General features: G+C 40.4%; 3 protein-coding genes across 8 annotated transcripts; 2 read left to right on the forward strand and 1 right to left on the reverse strand.

Annotated features, from left to right (window-relative positions):
* The first annotated feature begins 1497 nt into the window (after window positions 1-1497).
* Window positions 1498-8936, forward strand: serbp1b (SERPINE1 mRNA binding protein 1b). 4 transcript variants are annotated; one of them, XM_020651781.3, is made up of 9 exons: window positions 1498-1879; window positions 2923-3103; window positions 3392-3532; window positions 4358-4429; window positions 4763-4837; window positions 5131-5317; window positions 6674-6739; window positions 6850-7038; window positions 7838-8936. In XM_020651781.3, exons 1-9 carry the CDS (start codon window positions 1624-1626, stop codon window positions 7895-7897), a joined length of 1227 nt encoding a protein of 408 aa, XP_020507437.2. In that variant the 5' UTR covers window positions 1498-1623; the 3' UTR covers window positions 7898-8936. The 4 variants fall into 4 exon arrangements, with proteins under 4 accessions (XP_020507437.2, XP_020507445.2, XP_020507453.2 ...); XM_020651789.3 differs by having other exon boundaries at window positions 6853-7038; window positions 7835-8936; XM_020651797.3 differs by lacking the exon at window positions 7838-8936 and adding an exon at window positions 7377-7823.
* Window positions 8937-10888: 1952 nt separating this feature from the next.
* On the forward strand, window positions 10889-16448 carry slc35d1b (solute carrier family 35 member D1b). Its single transcript, XM_020650549.3, has 13 exons — window positions 10889-11114; window positions 12747-12780; window positions 12874-12960; window positions 13050-13117; window positions 13211-13282; window positions 13368-13436; window positions 13538-13640; window positions 14915-15007; window positions 15092-15159; window positions 15241-15319; window positions 15406-15488; window positions 15570-15637; window positions 15752-16448. The coding sequence occupies exons 1-13, from the start codon at window positions 10918-10920 to the stop codon at window positions 15760-15762; spliced, it is 1032 nt and encodes a 343-aa protein (XP_020506205.3). The 5' UTR covers window positions 10889-10917; the 3' UTR covers window positions 15763-16448.
* Window positions 16404-27995, reverse strand: mier1b (mesoderm induction early response 1b, transcriptional regulator). 3 transcript variants are annotated; one of them, XM_020650536.3, is made up of 13 exons: window positions 27899-27995; window positions 27094-27118; window positions 25946-26094; window positions 25555-25743; window positions 25327-25456; window positions 25134-25201; window positions 23959-24031; window positions 23706-23857; window positions 22949-23030; window positions 22718-22812; window positions 22290-22336; window positions 19974-20101; window positions 16404-18197 (listed from the first exon to the last, which is right to left on the reverse strand). In XM_020650536.3, the coding sequence occupies exons 1-13, from the start codon at window positions 27905-27907 to the stop codon at window positions 17884-17886; spliced, it is 1461 nt and encodes a 486-aa protein (XP_020506192.1). In that variant the 5' UTR covers window positions 27908-27995; the 3' UTR covers window positions 16404-17883. The 3 variants fall into 3 exon arrangements, with proteins under 3 accessions (XP_020506192.1, XP_020506182.1, XP_065809920.1); XM_020650526.3 differs by having other exon boundaries at window positions 22290-22417; XM_065953848.1 differs by lacking the exon at window positions 16404-18197 and adding an exon at window positions 18204-19487 and having other exon boundaries at window positions 22290-22417.
* Between the last annotated feature and the right edge of the window lie 5 nt (window positions 27996-28000).

Below are 28000 nucleotides of genomic sequence, written 5' to 3' on the forward strand. Positions count from 1 at the left end.
GGGTCTTTGTAATAATGAATAAGGTCTTTTACCTTGCTCTTTTCTAAAGTGTCTTGAGATGACATTCGTAATAAATTGAAGCTATACAAATAAAGACTGATTGATTGACTAAGAGAATAATCTTTCACAAGAGCTATTATATAATAAATTATATTATAATAGCTTCGGATTGTGTATTCTGAGAAATTTGACAAAGCATTGATGGATCTCTGTCTAACACTCAGTTATGCATGTCAGTTACATGAGTTCTGTAAGAGCACTTTAAAGAACAACAGGGCACGTTATTTTGAGCTACTTTACATTTTTTGTAAATTATTGAAATACTGGACCAAATTACAAAACCGTAATTGATCTGTGAATCCAAAGCATTAAGATCTTTAATGTCATCTGGAGGCATACATAAAAAAACCTCTTCTCACAGCTGACATAGATCTGGTGTCTCTCGTGCTCTTAATATTATCAATTAGTTTAGACCATAAAAGGTTGTGATCCGAGGTTATACCCAGCAGTTTTATCTCTGACTGTATGAGGGCACACTTGTCGGATATGTTAACACCAGCTGTTACTGGACATGACCGCTCTGACCCTAAACACACCATTTGCTGCTTTTTATAAACCCACAAATCCTACTTAATCTTATGATACGCAGCAGCATGGAGTCACAGCTGCACATTCAAAGTTTTTTAATAGAAATGTATGTCTGGTCTCCATGCAGAGTTTAATCACCCACTGCCAACAAAGGAGTCAATATGTCTTCATCTTGGACTATTTCTACAAAAACATTAACAAATAAATGATCACGTTATTTAGCAAAGTGAAGACCATCATTTGTAGTCAGGCATTTAACTGAACTTTTTTGAAATTATTTATTTTTTTGTTTAGTCTTTTAGTTTGGCTATTGATCCTTCTTAGAATTCAAAATGTATTTGGACTAATCAATACTTTACCTGTTAGTGTGACTTTTTACTTAATTTTCCAAACATTTATTTATAATTTGCCCTGTTTGGCCTAGCTTTTTTGGGGTTCCTTTCAATTCATTTGGCTTTTTATGTTGTTGTTTTTGACTGGCTGATGATTGAGTGTTTCATTAATGTAGGCTATTCTGTATATTAAACATTATTTCATTCGTTTATTTGTCTATTTTGTGCTTCCGTTTTTTATTCTGGTTTAAACTGTAGTTTATTTATTTATCAGTCTTAACTTAAATAACCTGGCTTTGATTGTTTTGCATTTACTTGTCTGGGAAGTTTTATATTGTTAACTATAGCCTTGTTTTTGCTTTGCAGTTTGCACCGCATGATTTCCTATTTCTCAGCAGAACGTGGTTTACAGAAGCCATTTAATTTATACCACAGTATTGATGGCTTCCCTTGTTGTCCTGTCAGAAAGTAAACCCGGGATTATTCTGTGGGGACATTGGAGCACGTCGCGTCGTTACATAATGTAAATAAAAACATTGCAGTGTGCTCAGATTGGTGCGCGCCGCTCTGCTCGATGTCCCGGATGGAGCTCGCACCGGAAGAGAAGGGGCAGCTCTCCCAGCCATCTTGTGGCAGCATCCAGCGAATTGTTCGCATCAAGCCTCGTAGAATCGGAGGTGAATCCCGCTGAAGGGGCGCCATCATGCCCGGACACTTGCAAGAAGGCTTCGGCTGCGTCGTAACCAACCGGTTCGACCAGTTATTGGACGACGAGTCCGACCCGTTCGAGATCCTGAAAGCTGCAGAAAACAAGAAGAAGGAGGGGGCCGCTGCTGGGTCCACCAAGAGCGCCGCTCAAGCCGCCAAGCAGCTGAAGAAGGAGTCACAGAAGGACAGAAAGAACCCGCTGCTGGACAAGAAGGAGGAGTCCCAGGCTCCTGTGCCCCTGAAGAAAGAAGGTAACCTCTTCACCTGCGTTACCTCCCGTGTGCTCCGTGTGTTTATTTTTATTTTTTTTTAATGTTTTATCGCATCAGCTGTCATGTTAGCTCCACTAGCTGCTGCTCCGTGCCAAACACAGCGTGAGGTCAAGCTCACGGAGAGGTTATCTACACTATTAGACTGACTGAGCTCAGGTGAATACACCTGCTCGTCTTGTGTCGCAGGGATGGATGCCTCCAGCAGCAGCAGCAGCAGCAGCAGCAGCATCCGACAGGAAGGTGTAGTGTCGGTGTCGGTGTCGGTGCTTGTGTTGTGTTATGGTGCGCTGGATGATTGTGCTCCGTCCTGTCTCCGCAGTTCTGTTCGCAGCTGCGGGCTTTGCAAAGTAAATGCGCAGAAATATTCACGCGGATGCTGAGACAAAAACTAGACAGACGGCTCTTTGTTTGGTTTGATGATATCTCCACTGAGTCAATACTTGTTTCCCCGTGTTTGTGCGTTGACAAACAGCAGAGCCCGAAAGTGAAAGAGAGGCCCGCTGTGAGCTGTTGTGATAAAAGTAAAAGGGAGACTGAAAATAGAAAAACATCAGGAGCTCCAATAGTGACTTTGCATGGCAGTTAACATGTCCCTGTACAAACATTAAGATTAAGATTTACTTAATTTCTGTTTTTACACGCTGTAAGTCATGAAATACACACATGCACAAACAGGATCCTATGGACATGCACTAATGGAGAGATGTCAGAGTGAGGGAGGCGCTCCTGAGCTGGTGGTGGTGGTGATGGTGGTGGGGGGGTCGTTTGGTGCCTTGTTCAAGGGCACCTCAGCAGTGCTCAGGAAGCGATCTGGCACCTCTCCAGCTACCAGACCAACGGTCATCAATTTGGTCCGGGACTTGAACCCTCCGGTTCCCAACCCAAGTCCCTACAGACTGAGCTACTGCCGCCCCCAAAACATGACTGTCATATGACGACACAAAAAAAAAAAAACAATTCACAAAGAGCATCCGGGTGAATGATATTTTCTGTGTTATTGACTCTTTGTGTTTGTGTGTCAGGTATCAGGCGGATGGGCCGAAGACCAGACCAGCAGGGCCAGCCTGGTTCCCAACACCAGGGTGGACCGGGTGAAGGGCGACCTGGAGACAAGAGGCCGGACCGAAGACCTCCCCGTGAGCGTCGCTTTGAGAAGCCTGCAGAGGACAAGCCTGAGGGAGTAGGAGAGTTCTCTGTAGACAAGTAAGTGGTTGTGATGAACGATGAGAAGCGAGATGAAAACATGCTGCTTATCTCAAGTTTGTCTGGTGTCATAGTTGTGGAGGCATTCATAGCGAGCAAGTGTTTGGTAAATTCTTATGCCACTCGATCACAACATCATACCACAAGTCATTTGTATTTTTTTTATTTTTTCGCACCGGTATAATGAGCTGAAAGGTGCGCTTGTCATATAAATAAGTTCCAAGTTCTCCTCTGAGAACAAGTTGTTTACATAATTTAAAATTCACACTCTCTTTTTGTGGCCCTCAGGCCCTCTGGAGACAGGCCCCCGAGAGGACGTGGTGGCAGCCGGGGTGGGCGTGGTGGAAGAGGACGGGGTATGGGCCGAGGAGACGGCTTTGACTCCCGCGGAAAGCGAGACTTTGACAGACACAGCGGCAACGACAAATCGTGAGTCAGTCCTACACCAGGACCAGTAGCAGAACTAAGAGTCCACAAATAGAAATGACTCGTTACTGGAGCGTCCTATTCTTTTTGTTTCTGTCATTTATCACCTGGCTATAACTTTATTAAGCTCTCTTACTGGTAGCACTTCATTCTACAGTGTTGGTGTGGATTCTAATCTCTTCTCTGATTGTTAGAAAGTCCTGTTTCTTAGATCAACACTGTGCACTTGTTTTTCCAAGTATTGTTTGTTAAGCTTCTTTTGAATACCGACTTGATGTCAGAGGGTTGTTGTTTGTTCAGAATGAGAGTTCATTGTGAGCTTTAAAGTTGCTAGAAAATACAATAATTGTTAAAGTATTTCCAATCCATAATTAAGATGTTGTCTTCTTAAGATTTTGTAAAATGTCCTGATACTGGGAAGTGTTGGTATTTGATTTTTTGTTAGCCCCCCCATGAGAATAGTCACATGTCTGCTATTTTTCTATTTATAACCATTGAACATCAACTATGGATGAGTATTGATGGCTGTTGTCAAGTATTGACCACGGTTGTCAATGTTTTGGTTTTAGTCATTTCAGATAGAAGAGTGTGTGCTTCCTCCTCTGATCCTAAATCTCACCAACATTTTTAAGGCTGTGCTACAAACAATGTAAACACCAAAATGAGCTTTTTGTTGTAGGCTTTTTAATCCTTACGAATGTGCATCTTCACTTTAATGTTTGTGGATGCTCAATCAGAATGTCAACTTTGATATCATTTTTGGCATATTTGACCATTTTCTGCCAAATATCCAGAGACCCAATGCATCAGCGTGTGTTTTTCTTCCAGCAATCAGAAAAGCGAGGAGAAGCGTGCCGGAGGCGGCTCAAACAACTGGGGCACCGTGAAGGAAGAAGTGAGGTGAGTTTGAAAGAAGAGACAAACGGCCTGTTTGTGTGAGCCTAACTGTCTGTAGGACGCTGATGCACAGCTGATACTGGATATCAGTGGGCTATGTTAAGTGGCTCTGTTGTTGTGAAAATAGAGACATTCAGTCATCTCAACGGATCTGGTACATGTTATGCTTTCGGGTTTACAGTATACTTTGGGGAAAATATTGTTTTGGTCAGACTGGGTAATTGCATGAGAGGAAATAGATGCAACACACAGTACGGTGTGTATTTTTGTATTAGTGAGATAGAGTTAAGATATCATGTTTCACTTGATAATCCAGCTGTGCGTGTTTCTTTTCAGTGAGGCTGAACAGACTGCTGCTGCTGAGACGACCCCAGAGGGAGAGGAAAATGCACCTGCCGGCTCTGAGAACAAGTGAGTCTTCATTTTCTGTCAGACGTTCAGGTTCAGCTGATATCTAATATTCAGTCATATCGTGTGTTTACTCCAGAGAAAGTACCAGCCCAGTTTTACGTCATGTTGCTGTTCTGCGTCACAAACGGCACCTCTGCATGTGCACTTTCGTCACAAAGCTTTGGTGCAAATTGGATCAACATTGTTTCTGACCTTTTAGCCTCAGGATTACAGAGCATGTCTGGAGCTAAGAGGATTGGCACTTTTAGCTCACTTCTGTGAGGTTCCAACGTTGTTGTGTGCTGGCATTCTAGAGAAAACGAGGTCGAAGAAGTGAAAAACGAAGGCCCCAAAGAGATGACCCTGGACGAGTGGAAGGCCATGCAGGACAAGGAGCGCACCAAAGTGGAGTTCAACATCCGCAAGCCCAACGAGGGAGCTGACAGCCAGTGGAAGAAAGGATACGTGCTGCACAAGTCCAAGAGTGAAGATGTTAGCGAGGTGATTATTGATATCAAGAATTACAAACCGTTGTTCCCCTGCAGCTCAACCATTTTGTCACCGAAGATAGTTTCTTTTTATTTTACCCACTGCTGCTGTCTGCACCAGCACTGCACACCATCCTGTTTGAATTCATCACACGTCACACAGTTGGTTAGAATTTTCCACAGAAACCAATCAAAGACACAATAATTCATAATATTAATTAGTTGAAACAATTGATTAATTTATTTCATTTTCTAGCACACAATAAAGTAAAGACATCAGGAGATGTAGAGTGAGTAAATGTAAGGAACTTAAGCACATATAAAGGTTTAAGGCTGTGACAGTGAATATCTATATTCACTTTAGAAACATCACTTTCTGTATATTACAGATCCCTGTTTTAACTTCATATTGATGATATTGACAATACCATTAAATATAACAAAATGCTATTTAAACAAGCGGACGATCTCCTCGCGCTCTCTGCTGCTTTTTCAAAGCTAAGATTGTGCTAAATATCTCATGTCAATTCAGAACCTTCTGATGCTATTTTAATCGGTCAGCAGCTCGTTGTAGATGTTATTCTTCTACAAGCCTCTCTTCACTAACCTGGTGTGATGACAGGATTGCTAGTAAAATGTTTTAGTATGTATGTATGAAACATGCTACATCCTGACCCCCTCTGTTAAAAAAACATTAAAATGCTACAGATCAGACATGAATAGTTTCAAAGATGAAAATGAAGGGAAAATATTTTTGGTGCTTAAAAGAATACATTTTAAGAGTCCCTCTCCCGTACCTGATGGTGTCATCTTTTAAACAGTAACTGTTTAACCATTTCATGTTACAACCAACAGGTTGTTTCTGAAGTCATATTTAAAGGAAAGTGAACTTTTAGGCACAAAATCTGGGCATTTCATAAGTTAGTTTACTTTTTGTACACCTGTGGGTGTGTGATGGGGAGATATTTCCTGCAGATCACATCCCTGAAGTATATAACTCAATAACTGAAGGATTTTACATTTATACTGAGATAGAAAAGTAAGAATTTCTCAAACAAAGAAGCTGCAAATGTTTAAAATGTGCACTCAGTTTTCAAACCAATGGCAGATTACTGAAACCGTTATTTCAAAAATTGTGTGTCTATTTTTAATCTGGAGGTTGCCGATGCAGGACTCTGTTCCTTTGATATGCAAGGGTTACTGAAGCACTGCCAACTTGTCAGACATAGTTTGAAAGATGACTGCCTGAAGGCCATACTGTTTTCTATTTATTTTGAGCGTTGCAGAACGCACAGGCTTGGTTTCAGGGGCTGATCCTTGTGTGTTTGACGTAAAACTGATGAAAAGCCTCTTTCTGTTCATATTTCAGAAGCCTGTTGGAGCTTTGATCGACACCGCAGAGACAGAAGTAGAGCCACCAACTCTGTTCCACAAGGTGCCTGCAGCAATTCAAATGTTTAGTGTTTAGATTCTGTCTGTAGGAAAACTATTAGGTTTAAATACAGCACTAAATACTAAAAATGTTATATTTTGTTGTTTGTATAGCAGGCCAACCCTGACGACCCAAGTGACCACCACTTCCGCAAACCAGCCAATGACATCACATCTCAACTGGAGATCAACTTTGGAGACCTGGGCCGCCCTGGCCGCGGGCGTGGGGGAGCTCGTGGAGGCAGGGGAGGCCGCGGAGGGGGAGGCAGCAGGACGGCACGTGGTGGAGGACGCTCCGAAAAGGTAACAATAACTGCTGTTGTCACTGCAAACAATAAAGGTTTAGTGTCTCTCACAAAAGCTTCAGCTCACTGACTGTGAACAGGCTGTAAAAGCACTGAGTTGGAAAACCTGCAGCCAAACACACATCCCTGAAATAACAGACCAGTGACCACATAATGCTAAACCCACACACACACACTGACCTAATGTCAGCGTAGAGCTGAGGTTGTGTACTGAGGTAACTGAATCTCAACGTTCAAAATTACAATTATAAGAAGGAAAACATGGCATCAAAGCCGTATTGTCTTTGAATTAAAGGTGCACTGATTGATATGTCACTGAAATCTGCCCATTTTCAGCCTGCTCGGCCCTGACTGGTTACCGGCCGGTCCTCACAAGTATAGTCGATTTTGTGCTGATCTCCGCCTGCCACACACCAGCCGTTTTATGCTGTGCACACAACTACACAAACACTGACGGACATGTCAGCAGTGCAGACGTGAGGTGCCAGTCAGTAGAGGAGAAAAAAGGTTTGACAGAGGAGAAGAAACACACAGCGTTTCCCTGCCCTTGCTCCCTCTTTACCTCTCTGCCCGTATGTATGTGCACGCTCCCGCTGTCGGTCTCTCTCTCTCTCTCAGGCTGGGGGAGCACAGCACGTTATAATATATTATTAATAATCCTGTAATATTATTTGGTTATGGAGGGACACCTAAATGATAACACCTCAGTGTATAATACAAATCTTATTGATTAACGTATATAAAGGTTCCTTGTGATTTTCATTAACACTCGTTCTGTTATCCGTTTGTCCCAGCAGGCTGGTGGAGTGTCAGTCCCCAACGTGGATGATCCTGAGGCCTTCCCAGCTCTGGCCTAAAGGCTCCTTTTCCACCACCAGCCCACCCATCAGCCCCTCCGGGTCCCTCCTCTACGAGGCTTGCATGCTTACCACATCTTCAAATATATAAGAAAACAAAGAAGAAGAAAAAAAAAAAAAAGATTTTAAATGGCAAAAAAGACTGTCATCTCATTACCACTCACACCATCAGAGGACAAAATTTTACCCGTTTTAAAGGAGAACAAAAGACAAAAAAAATGGAGAAAAAGGACCTCTTGTTACACTGAAGTTTTGTATTTAGAAACATGAAAGCAGGGATGTTTTCATACTTTCCCCCCCCCTTTTTTTTTTTTTTTTCAAAGATTATGCATACTTCATTGATTTTATTTTTTAATGTGCTGCTTGAATTACTGCATTTCTGCAATTAGGTTGAAGTGTGTGTATTAATTCCCCTGAAGCTTTTGTGCTTTTCTCCCCTCATGACTGCAGCTCAGTATTATGGGGTCATCTTAGAAAAGACTTTGTACCGGAGATTTTCCTCCCAGTAATGCACACTGATGTGGCAGCACTACACTACATAAGAATCTTGTACTAGATATCTGAAGTATGGCTTAAAATGCATTTAAAGTGTAATTACTCTGACTCTGAGTACCCATCCTTTTGCGAGGCACAAATTCAGATGGGTAACCAGACGAAGGGACTTCCTACTAAAGCTTGGTATTCTTCTGCTTGTTGTGCAGTGAAAGTAAATGCCTCTTTTCCTTTTACTTTGTTTCCGTTGATAGCTTGCCTTTGTTGGTGGACCAGTTGTTAGTAATGCTTTGTATCTCTCTGATCCAGATGTGCTACCTATGTTTTCAGGCTGTCCCAGGGCCCAATGTATATCTTTAGGCTGGTCCTTGTAGGTCATACAGACTGTACTACTTTGTTCACTTCAGGACCACTAAGCAAATATTGTATTATTTTGAGGGAGAGTTTTTCTGAGTGACGATCCGCCGCCAGCACCGAGGGGCCACGCGGCCTCGGGTGTGGGGATCTCAACCGGTTCACCTACGTGAAGCAAATTGTGTGTGTGTGTGTGTGTGTGTGTGTGTGTGTGTGTGTGTGTGTGTGTGTGTGTGTGTGTGTGTGTGTGTGTGTGTGTGTGTGTGTGTGTGTGTGTGTGTGTGTGTGTGTGTGTGTGTGTGTGTGTGTGTGTGTGTGTGTGTGTGTGTGTGTGTGTGTGTGTGTGTGTGTGTGTGTGTGTGTGTGTGTGTGTGTGTGTGTGTGTGTGTGTGTGTGTGTGTGTGTGTGTGTGTGTGTGTGTGTGTGTGTGTGTGTGTGTGTGTGTGTGTGTGTGTGTGTGTGTGTGTGTGTGTGTGTGTGTGTGTGTGTGTGTGTGTCACAGCTAGTTACTTAGGTTTGAAGTATTCTTATGCTATGAACTTGCCATTCTCAAAGAAGACGGCAAGTTTCTTTTGCGAAGTGATTGTTTGAGTCCAGGTGAGAATGACAGACCATGGACATATCTTGCTCTTAAAAATTCTGTAATGTCTTTCAGATCTCAAAGCACTTGGTTTTTATCAGCACCAGCCCTCTGCGGATTGTTTCTCCCCTTATGTAAATCATGTTTGCTGTTTTTTTTTTTTGTTGTTTTTTTTCATTTTATTTGTGCAGCAGCACCAAATGCATAAATCTTCTGAAAGAAATGTCAGCAGTCATTGTGGAACAATCATGAGCTACAGAATGTAAAGTGAGCTAACGGTGCTTCTAGCCACCTGTGTCAGCATTTCCAGTGAACTTTTAATGAAGCGGGTATATTTCACATTGGGGTGGGTGGGGGGGGGGGATTGTGACCAAGATGGATTTAATTTAAAGCTTTACATGCTGTGCTCTGCAAAGACTAGCTGGTGATGCACTGATACAGACGGCTGGAGCAGTTTTTCTTGTAGGACTGTTTGAGCCACATGACGGTGAAACTTTCTCTGCAAACATCCCTGTTCTAATAAATTGCTTTAGAGGTGTTACATGTACTCTGCCAATGGCTGTTGGGTTGTTTAAAATCAATACTGTGATTTTAAAGTGTAAATGAACATTCTTTGGACTCTTCATTGCTTGAAGCGCAATGAAGCCATGTGAAGCTTTCTGTGTTAAACTATTCGAGGATAATGTGATATAAACTTCAGAGGGAAGAGAATTGTCCAGAAGGGTTTGATTTACTCTTAAGGTCCCAGTTGAGTCAACTTAATGAAAGGAAAGCAGACTTACAGGGTCCTAAATTCTACATTTAGTTGCAGGTTGTAAAGCGCAGAGAAATGTTCATATTAAAAGTGTAAGCAAGGTGTGCCTTCTAATGGAACAAAGTGAACTGTTGTCACAGCAACACAAACTTTCTCCTCACAGAGTGCTGGGATTGGCTGGTTGCATGCAAGGTAACCTAAATACAAAGCAGGGCAATCAGATACAGATAACACTTGAAGGAACATTTCAATTCAGTATTTTAAGTGACATGCAATTATCTTTTTTTTTTTTTTTTAACCAACGTTTTAATGACTCAATGCTGTATGCTGTAACTTTAAGCTTCTGTCATTTATGTGTGGATAGCATAGCTTAAACAACCACCGTCCAAAAAGTAGTCTCCAAAAGAAAAGAAAAACAAGGATCATTTATGTGTTTACAACCAGCTGACAGATAGCAGGCTATTCAGTAATATGTGTTTGTCTTCAAAGACCTGTCAATTTGACTGGCAGCCACTGCATATCAAACTTATTAGTTTGTTTATGTTTTAATGAGGTGTTTAAGAAAAGGAGTTAAGAAAGTCACCCAGGATTAATGTTGGGGAGACAAATAATTAAGCCGATCAAAGTGAGGACATTATGGATACTAAACAGTTAAATGCATCAAAAGTAATGCCAACATAAGAGCTGTTTCGGTAGATAAGAGTCTTCAACACATATGAGCAAGCAAACTGAAAGATGTTTATCTCTGCACTTCCCCTTTTTGCCAAGGAATGTTTTTTGCGCATGCGCGTAAGAACTCATAGGCTTCCGTTTAATCGTCGTAGGTTAGTTATTACGTCAATGATGGCACAGCTTCACAAGCGTCGACGGGAGCTCGGCGCCGGAGACGTGACACCTGAAGGAGCGTCCTCTCAAACTGAGACAGCCACGTCTGGTGACAGCTCCACGGTGGTCGCGAAGCTGCTGGCGGCGGCATTTTACGGAGTCAGTTCATTTTTCATCGTTGTTGTCAACAAAAGCGTCCTCACCAGCTACAGGTAAAGGTTCAAAAGTACAAACGACAGTCACAGGAAGTCTTATTTCGGACTCTTGACCACCTGTAAATCAGTGATGACAGCTGCAGAGGGAAGAGATATTTATAATATTTAATATGAAGAAGACCGACTCGGAGAAAAATACTAAGTTTTCTGAGCTGGGAAGTATGTGTTCACTTCCAACATTTTGTGCATCATGGGAGAAGAGCCTTAACAGGGTTTGCGGAATTAATATGCCCCCATACAGGCTGCAGCACTTATCTAAAAGTTCAGAGTAATGACCATAGACTGTAAAATTCATGACCAGTCAAACAATTGACTATTATTATCAATAAGAGAAGCTATAGGAAAACTCACATTGTTTCTTAACAGAGTGTGGGGCTTATTACACTTCTATAAGATCTATCAACTTGCAGGTAAATTAATATATTATGCAAATTGTAGGCTTAGATCTTAGGGATGAGAGAGTTACTCAGTTAAAAAAACGAAACTAAAATCAGAATCTGCTTTTAAAAATCAGTTATTATCCCATGTAATAATACTCAGCCTGTTTCTTTTTAATTAAGGGGTTTTCTACATGATCCCTACTTGTCATGTCGTGATCTTAAGCTCACAGTGGTAAAGTCAGATATGGGATGATACTACATTTCTTGTGCTATTATTATTATTAAACTATGTTTTTTCTGTTTACCGAAAACTTTGTTATGCAGCAGAATGATGAATGTGAGCAGGGGAGTCGTTGGATCTCCATGATAACACATCACATTGGGCCCCTCACACTGCCTCAGTCAGTGCACAGTGTTTGCCTAGAATCTTTGGTAATTAAAAGCAAAAAAGAACCGAATATTGCATGTAGGACTCTTTTCTTTTTTATGCCGTGGTATCAGAAACAGGGATTGGTATTTTATTTTATTGTTTCAGAGTGAAGTGTCCTGTTTATTTATTTGGCCTATTTTACCTTTACTTTGATAAATATGAAGTAGGGAGAAACAAATCCCCCTCACTACTACGTCCATGCATATGAGTAAATCATATTAATTAAATAATAATAATAATAAATAATTTTTAATAACATAACATTTGATTTTTGATTTTTGAACAACTGCGAATAATCAATAATTTAATGTTGAAGATACACTAAGGCTAATTGTAACTTATTACATTATTTGGGAAGGTTAATTTTAATTAAATGATTTATACATACTAAATACGTTTGGTTTTTTTGTATCTGTAAAGTACCACAATGTTTCAATTAGTGCTTGAGTTTTATGTACTTAATTTTTTAAATAGGAGAACAATATGATACTATATGCAATATGTTGGCTAATACTCTGAGCTCTATTCAAAAATTTGAAATTAGACCTATATGGATTTTTTTTTTAAATACATTTTGCTGCAATATGAAAATCCAAATTAACTAAGAAGGCTGTTGTCTTGGAAGAAAAAGTATATTTACACTCTGTAAACCACACTCTGTTATGACCGATCATATCTGAAAACAAACATTTTTACATCAGTGATATGCCCATATCTGTAATCTGAAATATCTACCAGGCTCTAGTTACACCACCCAGAAGGGCATTTGTACTATTGAGCAAGTTTCCTAATTCAATTTGGGATTTGAATGTTTTGCAGATTTCCATCGTCAACATGTGTCGGAATCGGCCAAGTAAGTTGGTGTTAATTTGAGTCACATATACTAACTGTTGAGCCATAAAAGGATCCTGATGTTTTAAGTCTCTCTGCTTAAATAACTCTACAGATGCTTGCAACAATCGTACTTCTGAGGACTGGCAAACTCTTTGGTGTGATCTCATTTCCAGACATGGATATGAGTATACCAGGGAAGGTAAGACTGTGAAGTACTTTGAAGACTTTTTATTAGATACATGATAATATGTAGAACCCAATGTGTAAGTGCTTTGTTTGTCTTTCCAGATGTTTCCGCTGCCTTTGCTGTATGTTGGGAATCAAATATCAGGGCTCTTTGGAACACAACGACTCAAGTTAGTACTTGTTTTCTATTGCTTTCTCATAATATAAAATATTGTTTTCTTTAATACTACACAATGAAATTTACAGTGTTTCCTCTTTTCTAGCTTACCCATGTTTACAGTTTTAAGGAGGTTCAGTATTTTACTTACCATGGTGTTTGAGGGACTCTTGCTGAAGTAAGTGGACATTCCTCAACACAAGAAAGCTATTGCATCTGTAAGTAAATTATTTTAATGATCCATTTTATTGATTTTCTCACAGAAAGACCTTCTCCACATCAGTAAAAAGCACAGTCTTTACTATGATCATTGGTGCCTTCATTGCTGCCAGGTGAGAAGCGATATAGAGTATTAACAACATAAATGGACGTCATCAAACTCAAAGGCACTTTTTTTCAAGCATGCATCTTGTTCTTTTTCTGTGTTTTGTAGCGGCGATTTAGCCTTTGACCTTGAAGGATATGTGTTCATAATGCTGAACAATGTTCTGACAGCAGCCAGCGGGGCTTATGTGAAGCAGAAACTTGACTCTAAGGTGAGCAATGAGCAGTAACTCCTACCTTACTTTTTGTAAGATGCATTGTTTTTTTCACTTACTGTCAAGCATGTAATTGACTGATGAAAAGTCCACTTAATGGTTTTAGGACTATCACTCAGGTAGAAATCAGACAGTAGTCTCGACTGGTTCACAGTCCAATCCCCATAATACTGGTGTTCCCCAAGGCTCCATTCTCAGCCCTCTTTGATTCAGCCTATATAAACAACAAAATGATAAACACAGTATTGTCTCTGTTACCCTAAACTGTAATGTACATTTTTATATGGTTTACTCTATTTTACATTGTTACAATTTCATGTAGAAAAGGCTTTTGTCATCAATATCATTAAGTGCATAGGTGTTCGTGAAAGAGCTCTTCAGCTTTTTGTTAAAGGTAAAAAGGGACTCAAGTATTAATGCAGATTGAATGGTATTTGGTAACAGAGGAGAAGACTCAAGCTAGAAACCTTGGGCCCTGTTTTGAAGGTTGGACCAGACACCTTTTGTTGGCAAAGTGCAGTGGGTGGTAGCAGTAGGAACAGCGTTTTTTTTTAGCCACATGGTTTTGAAGTTGATTCAAGCAGGAACTGGGAGCCAGTGGAGGGAGATCTTCTGCAGAGATTTGAGTGTGCATGCAGGGAGACCTGCCAGTAAGGAGCTGCAGTAGTCAATGTATTATATAAAGTAACGCATGATATACCACTGGCTTTTTTCCCAATCAGGCAATTGCAAAATATCAGTTTACATTCAATACATTACAGTTCTTGCTCTTTATATTTATGCTTCTTTTAAATGCTTGAGAAATGTTTGCTATCCTCAAGATCACCATGCAGTATCAAGGCTATTACCCATATCCAATTAGGATTAGGACCCATTAGGATGTTATAGAGGGGAAAAAAATGATTCTATTATGCTATTAGAGATACCATGGTATAACCTACAATCCTGGCTGCACCGTTGGCAATACATTTATTAGCTCCCTTTACAAGTTTTATGAGAAGCTTTGAATAACAGGAGAGTACTGCATTGCATGTTGTTAATTTATCAGGCTCTTTAGTAAGTATACTTTGCTTTAAATGAATGTCACATCACATGAGTTTCAAATTGTGAAAATGTGTTGTACATTTATGTTAATATTTGTGCGTCTGTTAGTTTTCTAAAACTCTGTATGAACATTTTTGTAAACAGGTATCTCCTAAAAAAAGAGATTCTGATTTAAATGAGCTGATAAAGAATTTGAGTAAATAAAATAAACGACTTTGTTCCCGCAGGAGCTCGGAAAATACGGACTCCTCTACTACAATGCTCTGATCATGATTTTCCCCACTGCGGCGTATGCTTACTACTCAGGGGACTTTCAAACCGTAAGTGAAGCCTCTCTTCACACATTCATGGTGTAGTGTACAACAACATAGTGGTGATACTCTCCTGTGTGTGTTTTATTGTAGGCACTGGAGTACAATGGATGGTCTGATGCGATGTTTGTTGTGCAGTTTGTGCTCTCCTGTGTCATGGGGTAAGTTCTACATCAATCACAAATCTATTGATCACCTTAAATGTTGCTGCTATTTCCTAACTCTTTATCTGTGTTGTTTAGCTTCATCTTAATGTACTCCATCATGCTGTGCACGCAGTACAACTCAGCTCTCACTACCTCTATCATCGGCTGCATTAAGGTGAGTAACATCCCTATTATCATGCTGCTCCTTCACTCTATGGGCTACATGAGATAACTTCATGACACCGTGTGTGATTCCTACAGAACATCCTGGTGACCTACATTGGCATGGTGTTTGGTGGAGACTACATATTCACCTGGACTAACTTCATAGGTCTAAATATCAGGTAAAACAAGTACCGTTGAGGTTATACTGTTGAGCAGCCTTTCTGTCCTGGAACAAATGTTGTCACCTTTGTCTCCCACAGCATCGCTGGTAGCCTGGTGTACTCCTACATCACCTTCACACACGGGCAAACGAGCAAGAACAGTTCAAGTAATGTGCATCAGTACTTTCCAAACTACTTTTACATGAAGTTGTCTTAAGGTTTAAATCTGCATAAGTATAACATGCATTAGATTTCTTAATGTTTTTCTTCACATTTTACAGAAAAGGCATAAACAATGGAGACAGGACCGGACACTGAATACCTACAAACCTCCAGGATGCTTTTGATGTTGCCTAAGTGTTGTACGTGGTGACATTATTGATTTTGTTCTAAGTGTCTGCACACTTGTTTGCTACAATCATGTAAAGTAATTTTATAAGATGTTATTAAGTTTTTTAATTTTTGATTAATATAAAGGGCCTTATATTTTTTAAATTTCATACAAACTAATAAACACAAAGGATGTATTCAGACTTTTTCCAGTGCTAATTCAATGCAATCACAAATGTTTCTAATTTAAGATATATTTCAATACAGCCCTAAAATATCATATTGAGTTACTTTTCTACAAACTCATTTTTAATGCCTGTTTCCTGATGTGTGGTATGTCAGAAAAAGAAAAGTGAAATGGGTCAAACGGTTACAGTTATATGTACAAGCAACATTGTTAAACTATTGAGGCCTTGAATCAGTTTCTGGTGATTTCAGTAAGATGTTTGTCTTATTTCATACAATGCAGATGTGTAAGTAAAGATAATAGCTTCCGATAGTTAATTAACATATTGTGTTTATTGTAGGGGAACAGAAAAATGAAAACTTGAACTCTGATTGGAACAGTTTGTGAAGTGTCTGCACAAGTCACAGTACAAAGAGTCAGACTTATTAATACATTTATTAAATATAACCAATGCAATTCCATTCATGGCCAGTCTTGGAATACACTTCATTTTTATTCATGTTGTCAAATAAACAAGACATCATTGTCAACAAAGGGAAAGAAAAGACTACATGGATCAACATTATCTGAGACAAACTTATCTTAATCTGTGAATGAAAGTGAAACACAAACAGCGATAAGCTGAAAAGCTACTGTACCAAAAAACATATGAAGGTCTTGCATCCCTCAGCCTGCTCTCTTTAGCTGCTACTGAGGAAAGAGACGGTAAATATTGGTGGAAACTAAGCACTTCCGAGGATTTTAACCAAAGGCAGACTGCACGCTCGACCACAGACAAAAGACGAGGCTCGCTGCAAAAAAATATCTCAAATCGAGCAAGGTCACAGGAATGGGAAGTGCTGCAGGGCAGAGAGGGAAAAGAGGAATGGCTACTTTTTTTTACTACATCCATCTCAAAGCAGAAGATTTCTCAACAAAAAGCGCAGGCTACATGGAAGACCAGAAAATACAGAGATGAACAGACAGTTATAAAAAATGTACCAACTGCTCAAGGTAAGAAATCTATACAAACTTTACATTAAAAATCATTGACATTCTGTCTAGTAAAAACAAAGCGTCGAGCAAAGCACTGACCATGGAAATCCAAAAATACAGCGACCTTCTACATGATGAGTTACAATACAGGACATCACTGATGTCAGCTGCTTTCCACAAACAAACCTGCAGGTGGTTTATTTATCCGAATCAAACAAACAGCCGAGATGCACAGAGGCCGGAACAGGTTCAGAAGTGAAGGAGTGAAAAAGTTTTGTTCTGCTGGGTTTCGACACCACTCCTTATTGATAACAATAAGAATCATACAATCAAAGTGCACTAAAGAGGGCCAGTGACTTGTTTGCCTACGGTGCCTCTTTTGGACAAACTTAAGCACGTTATTTTTTTAAACATGTCGCCTGTTTCATCAAATGTTCAAAAAGCTTGAACTGCAGTTAACCATCATACTTTCTTTTGCTAAAAAATATAAATATCTCTTGTGTAAAAAAATATCACAGGTGATTTCTTTTCTTTGATACAGATAGAAAAAAAAAATCTTGGCAAACTTTTGTCAGTCAAGTCTCAGAGAGGAAATAAAGACAACGATGAAGGAGATGTTGCATTCTGTAGGATGTGGTTTGGGATGAGCTCTGCAGGCTGTCAGAACGTTGGATGTGGCGGAGGGGACGCAGGGGCTGCTGCCCCTCCTGGAGGACTAGCTGCAGTTTGGTTGGCTGTGTTTTTCAAGGTCTGACTTTCAGGGACCTTATGAAAGAGTCTTTTCTCTCAGGAGAAACTGTGCTCACGAGCCAACAGGGGCTCATCTTTATCATCCTCTTACCTCTGCTGGGACAAATTATGGACGATTTTTTTTCACCCAAGATAGTGTTTGTTAGTCTACATCAGCGAGCTCTGGATCCTTCAGTCCTCCTGTGTTGAAGATGTTTCCACCTTACTCTGACCCAGCTGCTCTGCCTCCGTTCTACACCTCTTGGCCGGCCTCTCTTGTGCGGTTGTGTCTCTATGGTCCAGCGAGGGCTCCAGAGAGCCGTTTAGGTCATGGCTTGGCGCACTGTGTTGGCTGCAGCCGTTGGAGTTGTTGTCTGAAATGGGAGGGGGAGCTTCCACTGTGAGATGGGAGGGGCCGTTAGTCTGAACGGGCTCAGGTTTGACGGGGTTTGCTGGGAGTAACTGAGGACCGTCTACTTGGTGGCTGGAGTTGTGGCTGGAAATGCCTGTCAAATAAAAAAAAGTGAGCGTTTGAGACACCTAGACTTTAGATCTAAGCAGATGAAAAATAAAAATTTTATTAAACAGGCAGCTGTCTCTGGGATTTTCCTAACCAGGTTGTTTTAATCTCTCTTATTGTCTCTTACATTCATGTCTAATCATAAAGTCGGCTAATTTCTATATCAGAAATGGCCCTGGTTAAAATATGGGATATAGGACACTGTCTATGAAAAGATATATTGTTGTTGTGTTACACTGAGAGAACATTGAAATTAATTTTGAATGTTCTAGCCTGGAGGCAGAAACCAAAAACCAATCTTAATTTGTTTGATAAAGAAAAACGAATTAGAGCAAGTTGAAAAAGCTCAACTTAATTAAAAATAAGTTAATACTACTTGAACTTGAACTCCTCCACTTGGGGCAAGGACTCACTCCCCACCCGGAGAGAGCAATCCACCATTTTCTGGCAGAGAACCATGGCCTCAGACTTGGAGGTGCTAACCCTCATCCCTGCCGCTTCGCACTCGACTGCAAACCGCCCCAATGCCTGCTGGATGTCCCAGCATGAGGAAGCCAACAAAACCACGTCATCTGCAAAAAGCAGAGACTCCTCCTCCCCCCGGCTGCTCCTTGAGATCCTGTCCATGAAGATCACAAACAGGACCGGTGACAAGGGGCAACCCTGGAGGAGGCCAACACGCACTGGGAACATGTCTGACTTTGTGCCGAGGATGCGGACACAGCTCTCACTCATACAGGGACCGGATGGCTCGTACCAACGGCCCCGGGGCCCCATATTCCCGCAGTACCCCCCCACATGATCCCCCAAGGGACACAGTCAAAAGCCTTCTCCAAATCCACAAAAAAACATGTAGACTGGATGACCAAATTCCCATGCTCCCCCAAGGAGCCCTGCGAGGGTCAAGAGCCGGTCCACTGTCCCACAGCAAGACGGAATCCACATTGTTCCTCCTGTATCCGAGGTTCAACAATCGGCTGGAGTGGAGGAGTTCAAGTATCTCGGGGTCTTGTTCACGAGTGAGGATAGGATGGAGCGTGAGATCGACAGACAGATTGGCTCGGCGTCAGCAGTAATGCAGGTGTTGTGCTGAAGCTAGAGGTTTTCTAGGCACCGCCAACTAGGAGGAGACCCCGGGGCAGACCCAGAATGCGCTGGAGGGATTATATATCCCGTCTAGCCTGGGAACGCCTCGGAATCCCCCAGGAGGAGCTGGAAAACGTTGCTGGGGAGAGGAAAGTCTGGGTTGACTTACTGCGCCCGCTACCACCGCAACCTGACCTCATATAAGCGGAAGAAAATGGATGGATGGACGGATGGATGGTTAATACTATGAGTGGAATCTAAATAACTCATAAGAATTCAGCATTGATAATTAAGGATGTTATTTACCTCGCAATAGATTTTATAACTGATACAAATATCAACAATTACAATTTATTTTACAGGGTGCAAGTAGCCTAGTGGTTGGTGCGTTTCTTCTATTAAGGGAGCACTGGTCCTCCAGGCAAGCAGCCCAGGTTCTATTCCTGCATGTCTTTCCCCACTTGCTCTATTACTGAATTCTGACTTTATTGACTGTCCTATCTCCAAATAAAGTCATAAAAAGCCCCAAAACACAAAATATATTGCAATATTATTTTTAACCAGCAGGGGGAGCTGTCTACTTTTGGCTTCTTTTTATAAAAATAGGAATATTGTAAAAAATCAAGATAGAAACCCTATTGTGAGTGTGTGGTTACATCTCTATAGCAAATCTCACCGTTCTGACTGCTGCTGTCTTCTTTCTCTGAGTGGCTGGTGCTGCTGCTGGAGGTGGTGGGTGGCGGGGACGCCGCCCTGCTGGATGTTGCGCTCTCTGTCTCGTCCAGTAATCTGTCCATGTAGTCTCTGAAGACACACAGCAGCACACAGGCCATTACACACAACACTAGATACCATTTAAAAAAAATCACCCAACTGTATGTGGCCGAGCTGGGACAGCAGGTGGGTCCGTGTTACAGCTGAGTAATGTGGTCATAATGCTTTGACTGTCTTTACACATGGTCCAGTTGGAGCACTACATGAATCTTATACTGCACCTCTAATTATGGTGGTGAGACAAAAAGAGAATATTAACTTTTAGGTATTATATTTGGTTAGAAATCCCTCTTTAGTGTTCTGTACTTGTCTTTGTCCTCGAGTTTCCTTTGTATAACAGAGAAGAAACGTATTTGCAAGCTTCATAAAATATTTCTCTCTGTGTTTATAAACCAGAATGTTTATTTTGGTTGTGTATATAATTGTATTGCTACAGGACATCACTGGAAAAAGAGACCTCAGCCTCAGTTTGTCCTCCCTGCTAGGGTAAAGGAGAAGGAAAAACAATAGATATTCAAAATAGGCTCATAAAACAGTTGCTTTCAATAACAATTGCTCAGGAGTGGGGAGGCACAAGTTCAATAAAAAGGTGGCTTCTAAACCTGTAGAAATAATGTGACCTGTGAGCAAAGTTCAATGCACCTTTTCACTTCAGTTTTTTTTATTCTGTCAATCCATGTACATATAACTCTAAAATACACTGCACTGTCACTATGCTGTCACTTTGTTTTCTAAACAGTGAAACTTTTAATTGCTATAAGATTTGCGGGTTCAAGCGTAGTGTTATATACAGTGGATATAAAACGTCTACAGTTAAAATGATTGTGATTTTTAAAATATGAGACCAAAATAGACAAATTCAGAATTTTTCCACCTTCATTGACAGCAAAAGCTACGAGCTTGCAAAGCATCAAAGGGATCTCATTGCTGAAAGATATCAGTCACGAGAAGGGTACAACAGAATTTCCAAGGCCTTAGCTATACCATGGACTACAGTGAAGACAGTCATCAATAACTGGACACTTGTCCAAAATGGATGAAAAGACAAGAAGCCAACTGGCCAGGGAGGTCTACAGTAATAATAAAGGAGCTGCAGGACTTTCTGTCGTTGTTTTTATAGCAATGACAAGAAAGATATATTCTACTCAAGTATTGGTTGTTTTCTACATGTGACAACGATCGCCTGTATTCTTCGTATGTATGGGCTATGGGCTAGGTTGGAAAGACTTCAGAAGAAAACATCAAAGCCCGGCTCAATTTAGAAAAGTAAACATAGATCAAGTCTCCCAAACGCATGTGGGAACATGTGTGTTATGGTCTGATGAGATCAAAAACTGAAAACTTGAACTTCAACCATCATTCCAAAAGATATGTTTGATACCAAAACAACGCTGCACATCACCAACAGAACACCACACCCACAGTGAAGCATGGTGGTGGCAGCTTCATGCTTTGAGGCTGTTTTTCTTCAGCTGTAACAGGGGCTTAAGTTAAAGTGGATGTAATTATGAACAGTTCAAAATACTAGTCAATTTTGGCACAAAATCATCAGGCGTGTGCTGGATAGATGAAAAGGAATTTGGCTTCACCAGTAGAAGATTAACATTTAACAACAGCCAGAGCCCGGACCTGAATCCTATTAAAAATAAGTGGGGTGACCTGAAGAGGGCTGTGCACAGGAAATGCCCTCGTAATCTGACAGATTTGGAGCGCTTTTGCCAGGATGATGTGCTATGCTGATGGACTCCTGCCTGAAATGACTGAATACGTCAAAAGGTGTTTAAACAGATTATGAGTTTAATTAAGGGGCTGGATATTAATGCATCCACATCAATTTAGTTTTCATTGTTCATATTTAAGATGTTTTTTAAATTGACTTGCACAGGTCAAAGGTCACAATAAAGGGGAAAAGGTTCTGAAATAATTTCTCTTGGTCACATTTCTTTTGTGTTTGGCATGTTAACAGGGTGCGTAGACTATTTATATCCACTGTATGAAGTGTGTCTGTAAACAGGACCCACCAATTATTCTCACACAAAAACAAATTGAAATCTTTTTACTTTGATGTTTGTTTGATTTTGAATTATAAAACCTTTTGTGTAATTTTGGAGAAAACCAAGCATTCTTTAACACATCAACCTGAAAACAAATCAGTTATTATTTATTCATTTTTCATTCATAATTGACTGTTTTTATAAAAAATCAAATAAAAACTTACGTGACACCGGGGTGAAGGTTGTATTTCCTTTTCCCAAGTCTGGTTTGCTGTGCAAAGAAATCATAACGCTCAGACTTCTTCCACATGTAATAAAAGGCCACACATTCTCCTACAGACCTAGTTCTCACCTGAAAGATTTAATTCAGCAGACATGAAATAACCATTATTACCATCGTCTCAAGACATCCATTCAGTTCAGTTTGAAATGAAAGACAAATCAAATTATTGCATAACAGGTCTTTAACATCTTCAGAGACTTTGAACAGGATCAAAACTGAGAAATTTGATTTGCCTCAAAATGCAACAAGGTTGAAATGTAGCTGATTCCAACCCTGAGCATCAGAATGCCACATAACAGTGAGCACAACAAAACAAATGTTAAGTAATGTTGTAATTGTCAACTGATAAATGTGGATTTGACGACATACCTTGTTGGCCTGTATTAAATGAAAGTCTTTCCCATAAGCTTTTAGTCCTTGTTCAAAATTTCTACATTCCTCTTCAGTCCAGACAGAGAGCTCCTCTGTCACAAAAAGAAACAAGCGTTAAAATAGAATCTGACAGATATCTACAAAATACGAGTAAGAAATGACTTACACACACAGAACTCTGTACAAGCATGTGGAAACATATTCATATGTAGGACATTGTGTACTCACCTCTGGCTGCTTTGACATTAAACCTCAGTCTTCTTAAAGCTTCCTCTGTGTCAAAGTCACATTTCACCAGCTCATACAAAGCCTGAACAGAAACAAATCGTCAAACAAGTCCAGCCATGTAAACAGGTATCAACATGTAATACAGCACAAGCACATTCACTTGATGTAACACAGAACCCTGGAGATGTTTTATCTTTATGCCAACAAACCCATAAAAAGACCAACTACTATACATGTCTCTCTCTCTCTGTCAGCTCTCTCTCTTTTTGGAACATTTTGCTTATATTTGACAGGACACAGAGAGAGACAGACAGGAAATATTGGGAGGAGAGAGTTGGGGGACGACACGCAGCAAAGGACAGAGGATGGAGTGGACTATAGCATCTATAGATATCTGGAACCCCTCAGCCCCCTTGAATCCAGTCCTGTTTAACATTTTACTAGTTTACGATATTACATCATCTCTTGCACACACAGCAAACAACAAGTGCGTGCTCACCTTAACATAATAAAATGCTAAACAATGAGTCCACATTTGATTGTATGCAAATCAACCCCACATCTAACTTGGTTACTTTTAATTGTACTCCCCCATCTGCTTTATTTTGCTCTAAGTCATGTCCTATGTCAGGCTTTGGCCAGACAGGCATTTGCAGAATTGAATTGCTGTTGGTGATAATCTTTTCATGGGTTTCTTAACAATAAAAAAAAAGACTTTGACCAGTCTTCCTACAGAACAGGCTACATTTTCTGTCACCTGTTCATTGTCTTTGATGTGGGATCCCTCTGGGATTGCGTCCACACCCTTCTCCTCGCCAGTCCTCCTCGATGCCTCTGTCAAGAACTCCACCACTTTGCCTTCAGGGAGGCACTCGGGGTTCCACAACAGCTGGTCATCATTTTCATAAACTACAGCACGCAGGAGAAGTGAAAGTGAAACCTTTAGTCATCTGTACAAACAACACACACTGTTTAATTTTTAATATGCAGACGTTGCAAGTGAGACTTACCTTTTTCATTGTCTTTATATTTACACAGGCCAACAGGAGTTTCTGCCTGATACATTGAACCCACCATGATCTCCTGTTGGGAACACAAGTTTATGTAGACAGGCTGGTAAAAACATACCTTATACCACATAAGAGTATATCCTTTTATCATCATTTCTGCACATACTACATATCTGGATTAGGTGAATGTATTCTTCCTATAAAGTTATTTGCTTATTTTTAGAAAGGTAACTATTTGTGAGTCCTGTGTGGTCTGTATGCAGTAGGCTCTTTAACGGCACACTCAGGGCACACTCACACTGGCAAAGTTGTCCCGTACCGTGCCTAAGCACGATGGTTAGTCAGATACAGCCAGAAGTCAGATACAGCCAGAACACTCCACAATAAAGACTGTCAACATTGTTTATTTTTACCCGCATGCTTGTGCTCGTGCATGAACTGTACCGTGCCAAAGCACACCTCTCCAAAGCGTGCAGTACGGCGTGGTCACACTGGTCAAACGAATTGGACTTTAGGGTGAAGCGTGCTTCGGCACAGTGTGATAGTGCCCTCACACTAGGCCCAGTTGTCCAGTACCGTGCTTAAGCACCATTGCCCCCCCTCCCCATCCCTGTGCTGGCCTGCACTCATACTGCTCATGGACTAACCAGGTCTGAGCACGGTAACGTCCTGTACATAATGTTGTAATACAACACATGCATAGCTTTGTGTGATCATGAAGCGTGCTTAGTTTACAAGACAGGCGGACCTGGGGAAAAAAAATGTGCGGTTGAGTACACGTCGGCACATTTAGAGAACACAGAGAACATAACAGCTACTTTACTGACTTTGTGGCTTATTTTGAGTAATTTTAAAGAAAAACACTCCTGGATTTTTCCATACAGAAGGCTGTCCATGTCGTGTACCTATGCTTGTGCTTGTGCATAAACTGTACCAAGCCAAAGCACACCTCTTCCAAGTGTGCCAGGGCCCAGGAAGTGTACCGTGCTTGAGCATGGATAGGAGTACTAACACTGGTCAAACGAACTGGACTTTGGGGGTGAAGCGTGCTAAGGCATGGTACAGATTGCCTAGTGTGAGTGCGCCCTAAATATAAGGAAAACCACCAAGTTGTCTTTAGAGCAAACTGCAAGTGAAGGTGTATAATGCTCATACAAAACTAAGATCTTACGTACCTTTTTCCAGTCTTCAGATGGAACATAGTCCTCATCTTCATCTGACTCCTCTTCTGCATCATTATTACCTGAGACACAGTGTGGAACCCATTTAATCTGCTAAATCTCACCAGAAAACATTTTGTTTCATGATACACATGAACACATAACTGTTTCAACAGGAAGAAAGCAAATGAGGTGTGATGGTTCATACTTTCAAAGTACTTGAGTTTCTGAGGACGGATAAGTTCTGCTGTCCCAAGGGACCTTACTGAGCGTGTGCGGCCCTCGGAAGTGGTCTGGGCCTCATCTACCTGGCCTGATGAGTTTTTCACACCCTCACCCTTTTAAAAAAAAAAAAAAAAAAAGTTATACAGAAAGGTCAACTAAAAAGATAATCATAATGGAAACTATCTCACATGAATGAGACTCAAAAACCGACCTCATTCATTTTCAACTCGCTGGTGCTTCTGCTGCTTTCATCATGGTCTAGGTCTTCTTCCTCATCCTCTTCCTCATCATCTTCTTCTTCCTCCTCCGGTTCTTCATCCTCCTCTTCATCCTCATCTGCTGGTGAATTGCCCCCATAACCATACAGATTCAGCAGCTCATGAATTGGCATATCCCCCTCCTGTTGAGAGAAAAGTGGCTCATTATAAACTGTACACTGACACATATCTTTGGTATAAATTCAAAGAATACAATTCTAACATCAGGATTGGAACATGTCCACACACACACACACACACACACGCACACACACACACACACAACACACACAACACACACAACACACACCACAAACAAAAAGAAACATCATATTTGACACTCACCCGTGCAAGGTCTTCAATCTCGTTAGCGTTGGTTTCATCTGATGCCTCCAACATTTCCTCTTCCTCCAGGGTGCGTTCATCATCAAAATCATGGACAAGCATGTCTACTGATGGGTCAAAATCATGGTCATCGGAACCTGCTGAACCTCCTGCAAAGGTAAACAATAATGAGAGCAATAATGGAATTTCAGACATGTGACAACGTAAAAACATTTTCTGCAAGAAACATATTTAAAAAATCAAATCAAGGTCACATCAGTATTTTTGTTTTAAGGTCATGTAAATTCTGGATGTATTTAGGGTGAGGGGTAAATAGTTAGATACTTTATTGATGCCGAGGGAAATTCAAAGGGTATGTAAGAAGTCTGATAAGAATTAAGTAATTTCATATTATAAACATATATGATGACATTGTGATACGTCATCAAACTTCAATTAGGCCTGTTTAATTCCTACATCTTAAAACTCATTTCGTAAAGCTCTGGAAACGACTCTGCAAGTGTTACCAGGGGGGAAACACTGCAGTTAATTCTTTGATGATATACAAATTAAAATTATCTCAATATATATATAAAAAAAATGTTTAAAACCCTAAAAGAACATTTCAAAATTGGCACACCTAGTCTACTCTGAAAATATATTTAGTGAAGTCAGATTACCGGATTTTGAATACAGACGTACTATTAAATCTTTAATTTTGGCTACACCAGATCGGTAATAAGCAATATTTGAACAGTCTCTAGTTCTATATTCTGTCAAAACCTCGCATGGATTTATAATTTATAGACAGCTCATGATGATCTTATTTACAGTTATTACTATTTTGTGTTTTTCTTATAAATCATAATTTAAAGCATGTTTTACCCTTTTAATTTTACTTTACAAACACAAGCGTTGTACATAAATCAACACAAGAGAACTGATCATAAATATATAATAAACATTATTGATGGAATTATTCCTCATATTATTAGAATAACATTTTTGATAAAATTATAAATAACACCAATTTCATGCCTTATCAGTTTTTCGTTTTGAACACTGTGAATACAGACTGTTTCTCTTTCTTTAATTTATAGACTTAAAGTTAAAGAATCCAGCTGAGTATGTTTTAGAGCAAACAGAAAGTAAAACTCATGTTCATGTACCTGGGCTCGAGTTCCCGAGGGAGGGCTGCAAACAGAAACAGAGGAGCATTAAAAAAAAAAAAAGTTAGTACACAACAAATCACGAGTCTAATTCCGCATTTTATAGACAATAAGAAAGTGTTCGGCCTTTGTATATTAAATGATGTATTGAAGTTATGAGCCGGAACACGGGGACGATAAATGTTTCATACAAGTTAAGAAAAAGCGCGCCTGAAGCCTGAAGCCTGAAGCCTGACTGCACATCAGAAAAGAAACAAAGAAGACTGTTTCCACATCCTGTGGGAACATGTAGTCCGTGTTATAAACACCGTGTGTACAGTGGTGTGCATTAAAACACAGCAAGCTACAACAGGTGTGTATTAACTATGTTAATTTTCTCACCTGGCTAACTTAAATAACAAAGTGTTAGCTAATTCTCCTTCTTTATTTAGCTAACGCGTCTAAGTTGGGCTTGGTATCAACAGCCGGTAAATAATGAACAAAACCAAAGACAGACTACATCTCTAAACAAGGGACTACCTGTACAAGTCAAATTAAAAACGTTCCTTCGGATAGTGAAGTTTTCTAAAACAATACCACGAAGTAACATCGCTAACGCCGCAGCTAGCACAGCTAACATTAGCTAAAGCCGAAGTTTACTAAACAAGCCTGAGTCAAGAAATGTTTTTTTTATCTAGCAGCGCAAACTGCGGATTCTTCATTTAGCGCACGGAGCGGCAACACACAAAATACGCACGCATTCGACTGAAATAACTATGTTACAGTACAAATATTTATTTTCCTTATATTTATTTCACTTTCTTACCTCCGCCATGTTTGCAATCCTGCAGGGTCGCGTCAGGGGTCAGCCGTAGTACCCGGATGCAGAGCCCCGCCCACCTGCAGTAAGAGGAACAGAGTGCTCAAC

This window comes from Labrus bergylta, chromosome 4 (assembly GCF_963930695.1).
Source record: "Labrus bergylta chromosome 4, fLabBer1.1, whole genome shotgun sequence".
Classification (NCBI taxonomy): Eukaryota; Metazoa; Chordata; class Actinopteri; order Labriformes; family Labridae; genus Labrus; species Labrus bergylta.